The 7967-nt window shown below is 35.0% G+C and overlaps 2 protein-coding genes across 6 annotated transcripts in view; one reads left to right on the top strand and one right to left on the bottom strand.

Moving 5' to 3' along the window:
- Positions 1–477: 477 nt before the first annotated feature.
- The window catches only part of Idh3g (Isocitrate dehydrogenase (NAD(+)) 3 non-catalytic subunit gamma), a 14707-nt gene continuing 7217 nt past the window's right edge, over positions 478–7967 (top strand). Inside the window, exons 1-5 of one of the 3 annotated variants that reach the window (XM_018450841.1) lie at positions 478–535; positions 865–2001; positions 2087–2684; positions 2770–3204; positions 3351–4751. In XM_018450841.1, coding sequence (XP_018306343.1) covers positions 880–2001; positions 2087–2684; positions 2770–3204; positions 3351–3874 — 2679 coding nt within the window. In that variant the 5' untranslated portion in view covers positions 478–535; positions 865–879 and the 3' untranslated portion in view covers positions 3875–4751. Of the gene's footprint in view, positions 536–615; positions 711–864; positions 2002–2086; positions 2685–2769; positions 3205–3350; positions 4752–7967 lie in introns of those variants that run through there. The other 2 variants (XM_018450839.1, XM_018450844.1) reach the window with 2 other exon arrangements.
- LOC108724462 (chromobox protein homolog 1) overlaps positions 5286–7967 on the bottom strand; it is a 4811-nt gene continuing 2129 nt past the window's right edge. Inside the window, exons 2-5 of one of the 3 annotated variants that reach the window (XM_018450847.1) lie at positions 7619–7786; positions 6308–6408; positions 5982–6225; positions 5286–5843 (exon numbers count right to left, since the gene is read on the bottom strand). In XM_018450847.1, the coding sequence (XP_018306349.1) occupies positions 5617–5843; positions 5982–6225; positions 6308–6400 (564 nt within the window). In that variant the 5' untranslated portion in view covers positions 6401–6408; positions 7619–7786 and the 3' untranslated portion in view covers positions 5286–5616. The remainder of the gene's footprint in view (positions 5844–5981; positions 6226–6307; positions 6409–7618; positions 7787–7967) is intronic. The other 2 variants (XM_018450849.1, XM_018450848.1) reach the window with 2 other exon arrangements.

The raw sequence follows: 7967 nt of genomic DNA, 5'->3' as shown, positions 1-7967 counted from the left end.
AAAGATTGAAATTTGACCAATCAAAACAATAGGAGCTAAAATTTCTTTGTCGTCACTGGTCAAATTTTAATCTTCAATCTTCAATCTCAATCTTCAATGCGTAGTCTGATTCCGGCTTAAAAGGACGTCTTATGTCACGATTTTAGATTTCGTTATATACTTATTTTTTAATAAATACACAGTATGGAAGGAAGAAAGAAAAAAATATAAATTGTATAAAAATATATATATAAGTTAAAATTTTGGTTCTGTCATTGTGTACGGTCAGGGCCAAAAAGGTTGCAATACTTTTTTTTCGATGGGGTTCGGAATGCAGCTTGCTCACCGAGTGATTGGTTCTTATTCATGAATCGACAAATAAGAACCAATCGCTCGGTGAATAGGCTGCATTCCGAAACCCATCGAAAAAAAAGTGTTGGAACCTTTTTGGCCCTGAGCATATATTAATTTTCATTAGAAGGCAGGTGGCGTTAACGTTCGTCTATATTTTTTAAAGAGCATATTGGAGCCATTGGAGCACATGTATGATTGCATGGTTAGAATTTGAGGGAAATATCAATTAAAATATTTAATATTTATTAAAAATACTTGCACATAAACCGATTGCATTTTGTATGCAAAATATATTTGCGCTAATCATATTTAAGTGAATGATTTAAACAAGATAATCTTTGTTAGAAGAGATTTATCAATGATTTTAAGGTTAACATGTAAGCATTGTCCTTTGTGTGTGTATAAACATGTTACATTATTTTATATTGATGACAACAAAATTACGAGTCTTATTTTTTTAAATAAATATTAAAACATTACATCATGTTACTTAAATGCATATATTCATCATTTTTTTGGAAATTATTTCAGAATTTTTGTTAGAAGATGAAGAAAAAGTTCGATGACACTACTGCTGAAACTACCACTGCTGTTAGCCAGAAATGGTACAAGGAATATCAGAAGACAGAAGGACCCTGCAAGCACTCCAAATCCGAAGCTGACATTCTGCATTTAAGGGATGATGGAAAAAGGTATTTGGATGCAGAAACCACTGCCTTTCAGTTGAAACAATCCAGATCGCATGACTCAGAAACAAAGTGGTTAAAAACTGTATTGCAACGAGGTACCACCTCGGATAAAATAGCAGCCAGTATAGTGCTGGTGCAAGATAATCCCAAATATAATCTCAGTCGTCTGATATCCCTGATATCTCAAGTACGAGGCGCCAAGCACAATCAATGTGGCATGATTATTACATCATTGAAAGAACTCTTCCTGGAGGATTTGTTGCACCCTAAATTTAAATTATTAAAATTAGAAGAACAGGACTTGGACAAACTCAATATAGAGAATGAATCAGATTCCATTATCAAGACAAACACTGCTAGAAATAGATTGTTGGCGCACTGGTATTTTGAGGATCAATTACGCGAACAGTACGAACGTTTTGTTCTGAATCTTTCCGCGGTGGCTTCCGATACGGTAGATACAAACCGTGAGAAAGCGATATCTGCGATGAGCGATTTGTTGATGGCTAATTCCGAGCAGGAGCACAAATTACTGGAGTTACTTGTGAACAAACTCGGTGATCCGAGCAGTAAAGTTGGATCTAAAGCTGTATTTTGTATAAATAAACTACTGTATGAACATCCGAACATGAAACTTGTAGTTTTGCGTGAAGTTGAAAAATTGTTATTTAGAAGAAATGTGGGCCAGCGTACTCAGTATTACGCTATATGTCTGCTAACACAATATGTTCTGAATAAAAACGATGAGGAAGTAGCTGCTACACTGATAGAAGTGTATCTTGCATTTTTCAAAGCATGTTTGAAGAAAGGAGAACCTGATAGCAGAATGATGGCAGCAATTCTAATGGGTGTTAGTAGAGCGTATCCTTTTGCCAAAATAGATTCGAAGATATTAAACGAACACATTGATTCTATCTACAAAGTGGTACATCTTGGATCGTTTAATGTCTCTCTCAATGCACTTAACTTGTTGCATCAGGTAAGTACCATGAAATAGCATTTGTTGCACTACATAGAATATTTATGCGTTTCCAGTTTGTATTAAAAAATAATTGCGTTTTCAGATAACAAGCAAGGACGAGTCTCAGGCGAACCGATTTTATTCGGCCTTTTATAGAAAGTTATTCGATCGGCAAATAGGAGTAGCGAATAAGCATGGGGTGTTTCTTAACTTGTTGTATCGAGTTCTTCAGAGGGATCAAAGTATACTACGTTCATATGCTTTTATCAAAAGGATCTTGCAGATTACATTTTATTTTCCTGCGAATATGGTATGTGCCATGCTCTACATTGTCTCCAAAGTTCTTCAAGGACGCAAAGACTTAAAACATATGTTACTTGAGCCATGTAAGGCTATTAAAGTCGAAAATGTCGTATGTGAAATAAATGATAGCTTATCAGATACGGAAGACGTTCGTGTAATGGAAAATGAAAACTCTATTATATTATCGAATATTATGGTTGGTGCTGATAGCGAAACAAAGTCGGATGTGAAGGAAGAGGCCGACGTAAAAATTGAGATGCAAGATATAAAATCATATGATCCTTTTTGTCGGAATCCTTTGTACGCGGGTGCAACCAAAGGGCTCAATGCCGAGCTTGAAGCGTTGTCTAGACATTTCCACCCGAGCGTTTCTTTATTCGCGAATCAAATTATTCAAGGTAACAAATTCTATACAATTTTTCTACAAATTTATACATCGTTTGCTATTATTCGACATAATATTTATGCATTTTTATATTTCAGGGAAATCGATCGAGTATACAGGTGATCCCTTGGAGGATCTGACGTTGATTCGGTTCTTGGATCGATACGTTTTTAAGAATCCGAAAAAATTGGAGGCCAAGAAAGTGCAAAAAAAGAATGATCCCTTGGCACAACGCGCCGGATATACGCCTAAGGGGATCCGATCCCTTCCGGTCGATAGCGCAGCATATCTCGATGAAAGAGAGGAGCGAATACCAGTAGACGAATTATTTCTATATCGATACTTGAAACAGAAGGATGAGATCAAAAAGCGTGTTAAGAGAGAAGATGATGACGAAGATGACAAAGATGCAGATAGCGTCAACAGCGAAGAATTTAATGATATGTTAGATCGTATGGGCGGCGGCCAAAATTTCGGCCAAGATTTTGACGATTTAGACATCGCGGCGGATATCCAACCTAGGAAGAAGAAAGGTAACATGTTTTTTGCATAAATTTGTATAAAATGTGTTTTATTGATTCATTGAGATAAAAGGAAACTTTGCTCAAGCTTCAATGTTTTGTATGTGTGTATAAATCTTATAAACGATAGATCTTACTAATAATGACGTTTATAATAGGTAAAGCGGATGAAGATTCTGATGACGACGAGGATAACGAAGATAATGTTAGTCAATCTGAGGACGATGATATCATCGATGCATCTGAAGATCTTGATGAAGATGTCGCGGATGACGACGACGACTTGCAAGATTTAAGCGATATTGATCTTGCAGATGTAGATGATGAAGATCTGAGTGATATTGAATTCAACGGTTCCGAAAACGAAGAGACTGTAGATGACGAATTAATTTCGAGTTTGAATAAAAAGTTAAACGCGAAGGGTTCGAAAAGTAAAGAGAAGAAAAGAATCGATAGCAATATATTCGTATCGGCAGAAAAGTTCGCTGAGATGTTGGAGGAACAAAATAAAACAAAGGGAAAGCACGGTGGTAGTAACGTTTTTAGCAGTAGTGACGGCGCTAGCGCAAAGCAGATAGATTGGGAAGTGAAACGACATCAACGGATGAAAGGATTATTTGGGAAAAAGCGAAAGTCTGTTCAATCGTCTAATAATAATTGGGCTAAAAAATTCAAACGATGAATATGTAATAAACATATTTCATAGACAACTTTACATTTGATTACAATAAACTTTGCTTTCCAATGACTTCTTCGTTTTATTTGAGGATCACTCTAAACGATGAAATAATCTAAAACGAATATTTAATTACTAGTGTATATATATAAAAGCTTATATCTTTTTCTATGAAGTTTTTAGGCAGAATGGTGTTTGTGTCACTATAATACTACACTATAATTTCGCTTTATGTCATTATTGTGCATAACAATTTATTTTCAATATAAACATATCTAACAAAACATGAGACAGACCAATGAGTACAACGCAGATCGCAATGCGTAATAAATTTAATAAATTATAAAACTATTACAGTTTTTAAATTCTAAATACACAAAATTTCGTACGTTTCGACTCATCCATTTGGAGTCATCCTCTGCGAACATGAGATATTCAAATAACCAATCATATCCCTTGTAAGATAAACGGTTACTGAATTCGACCGGTTAAACCGTTATTGAATTGAACGGTTAAACTAATTTTGAATTCAACATTTTTCAGATTTGATAACTGCATATATCAGCAGATATTCGGTATTCCGGTGGGCTCTTCTCTCTCTCGCCCATTATTGCACTTAGAAACATACGAAATTTTGTATTTAGAATTTAAAATGTATCAATTTTATAACTTGTTAAATTTATTGCGCGTTGCGATCTGCGTTGTACTCTCATTGGCCTGTCTCAAGTTTTGTTAATTTAGCAAGCCTATTAATACTTTTATATTGTTAAACATATTTAATGTTTATATTGAACTCATTAATGTGAATTCTCTTTTTATATAGTCAAAGTAATTAGCCATTAGAATGTAATATTTTAATTTGAATCAGAAAAATAATTTTTAAATGTTCAATAGATAAAATTAAATAAGTAACAATATAAAAAAAATGAAGTTCTTCATAACTTGTACTTATACTGCGCATAGTATTGCATTTAATAATGATAGCATGTAAAAAAAAGAAATTAATGATTTACAAGAATTCATATATCACTATTGCAAATTACTTTTTACAAGTTCTGAGGAATTGTAATCGAATTAGCAGTCTTGTATTAAATGGCTGGAATGGTGAAACCCAGTATTTATGCAAGCAAGAAACTAATTTTTTTCCTAATTGTTTTTTAAATTCCTGTTTTACTAATAATTAAAATGATTTTACATGTTATACATAATTATCAATTTTAATTTATTTATTTGAACAGCAAATCGCGTATATTTTAAGTAATTAAAATAGCAGATAATTTATATAGGTGTAACAGGTTGTTAACATTTTATATGACTACATGGTAAATACAAAAAGAATAAAATAATTAGAAGGAATCTATGCTATTAAAAAAAAAAACTGCTATTTAAAATATATTTTTAATAAATATATGTTGTGTACTGAAAGATGTGAAAGATATTATCTATGAAAGAGTAATACATTTTAAGATGTATCGGTGAAAATTATATAATTATTTGAAAACGTTCCACATTTCGAAAATAGACATATTATTAAGTGGTGATAATGTACGTATTTTCTTTTTTTTTAATCTTTGAACTTTCTTCAATTCCTCCTACATTATACCATTCTATATTAATGTGGTTCGAAAAATCTTTGATATATTTATTTTTCACCTACAAAAGTTAGAAAATTCGTAAATAACCTAGGATAATTGTTACAGGGGAATACTTTGCAATGATAAAAATAAATCGTGAAAAAACGCTGAACGCTACTCCGGGTCAGGTTTCGTCGAGTTTTCGTCATCATGAGCTGGGCTATGCCACGTGAGTCGTTCCTCATAAAATTTGATCACGATCTGTGGGCACTTTTCGTTAGCAATGCGTGCAGGTACCAGATCCGCATCGTCCGTTCCTTTCCATTTCATTAAGAACATCAGTTCACCGCTGGAATCCGTTGCTCCGATAATACGTTCGGGTTCCAGATTTCTATCAAATCCTATAAAGTTAAAGACATATTCACAATAGATTGAAACATTGGTTTGCTTCAAGTATTTTGATATCTTTTTTTAAAAAACGAGGAAAATGGTAAAAAAAAACTAAAAATAAATTAGAACCAAAAATTTTCGATGCTTCCCTTTACCTTCCAGCTTTTTTTCTTCCACTGCTGCTTTTTTCTTAGCCTGAGTGGGCGTCGGTGTATTATTGCTTTTTCGTTTCTTTTGTTCTTTCTCTTCATGACGTTTCCCAGATGCACTTCCGTCCTTCTTCCTCCGTTGTTCTTCAAACTGAGCAATCAGATCTGGGCAATCTAAATTTTCTTCTGGTTCCCATGTATTCTCGTCGTTAGAATATCCTTTCCATTTTAAGTAATATTCTACCTGTAATCCAAACAATGTTTTAAAAATTAAAATGACACCTTATACTGAATGATGAGATATAATGTAGTAAAATTTTACATACTTTTCCCTTCACAATTCTTCTGTCCAAAACTTTCTCCACACTGAATTCTTCTTCTGCTTCATCTGTCGGAGGAGAATCCTTCACTTTACTCATTGTATGTACTGCAAATGTAAAAATCAAATAAGTCTCTTTGTAAATACTTATAAAAACTAAAAGACATCTACCTAAAGCTTGTTTTCTATAGCTGAACTAGTATAAGCTTTTGGGTTGCACTTGTTCACTGCAAGTAGTGAAAATCTATGATTGCATTCGGCAGAGAAAACAGCTTTGTAACTGTTGTAAAATTCTTCAACGTGATTGGTTTTGCTTCCTTGTGGATCTAAATGTATAAACCAATCGTATTGAAGAATTTTACAATAGTTGCAAAGCTGCTTTTTCTGCTGAACACAATGGCTGCGTTCAGAAGAACGTTCATTTTGCAACTGTTGGAAGTTTCCTTCGCGCTAATTGGATCATACTTTTAGATCTAGAAGAATGGTCCTATCTCAGCAGACAATCATAAAACGGTTGCAAAACTGTTGAGTCTGCTGAACGCAGCCCATGATGTAAGGATACCAGGTGTTGCGTTGCATAATGGCGATAGCAATACTGGAAACAATCAATAAAATTTTTGCCTAAATTCACACTGCTACTTCGCAACCATGGGAACGCAACACCTGGTATCCTTACATTATGCTGAATACAGCATATAATTTACATAACATGAAGTATTGGTTTTCAGTACTCGCAGGGAATAAGGAAACGTAGCTTTTAGATAGATATCTATCGGAGGCAAAAGGAATCAGTAGCCCAAAATCAGATAAAGATACAAACAAGCTTAAGGAAGTAGATTTCAGAGCGAGGAACTGTTAGTCGTTTCGTTTTTGTGTAAGAATATGACAGGCTTTCATCTGATCGTACGCTTCAGTATTGTAAATAAAAGGACCGACGAGAAATTGCGCTAGGACGCAGACTCTATACCGGCGCGGCGTAGCGTGGTGTAGTATGGCGCAGTGTGATACACGGACGCGGTCGCACTAAGGCGACATCACGTAACGTATTGGTAATGCGATGCGAATTGGGATGACGAACGGGGTGGACCTGGACGTGGAATTATATGCGGCGACGACGAGCCGTGGCGTAATTGCGTGGAAATTATATTGCAAGATACGCCGCGACTTGGTCTAAAATGGCGGCATTGGCGGTCTAAAGTGACACGTCCGCCGGTGTTTCTCTTCCTCTCTTTTTAAGAATCGCGACATTGCTCGTGTCCCGTATAATTTCGTTGAAATTTGCGACTCAAGAGTGTATTTTAGAACATAAGGAACTTACCTAGGTCGTTTCAACGTTTAAAGATCTCGAACAATGATACTACGACGTGGTTTTTTCTCTCTCTAAATATCTCGTTGCGAGTGGCTCAGAGAAGCTCCAACTTCCGACCAACTGAAGTCGTTGCCGCGAAAAAGTCAGGCTGGCCAAGCTGTTGGCGTGAAAATTCCTCTGAAGGAGAAAATGGCTATCTTTCACAAAGTTCCTACAAATTGCTCTAAAATTTGTTCGCGTTGCTTGAAATTTTGCAATTTTTGTGTTGATGAGAGAGAGAGAGAGAGAGAGAGAGAGTTTTCAATGGCTGCGTTCAGCAGAGAAAGCAGCTTTGCAACTGTTGTAAAATTCTTCAATA

Source organism: Mycetomoellerius zeteki, unplaced genomic scaffold, assembly GCF_001594055.1.
Source record: "Mycetomoellerius zeteki isolate Tzet28-1 unplaced genomic scaffold, Tzet1.0 scaffold3, whole genome shotgun sequence".
Lineage (NCBI taxonomy): Eukaryota > Metazoa > Arthropoda > Insecta > Hymenoptera > Formicidae > Mycetomoellerius > Mycetomoellerius zeteki.
The sequence above is the reverse complement of the archived record's forward strand: the minus strand, read 5'-3'. Positions and strand labels throughout refer to the sequence as shown.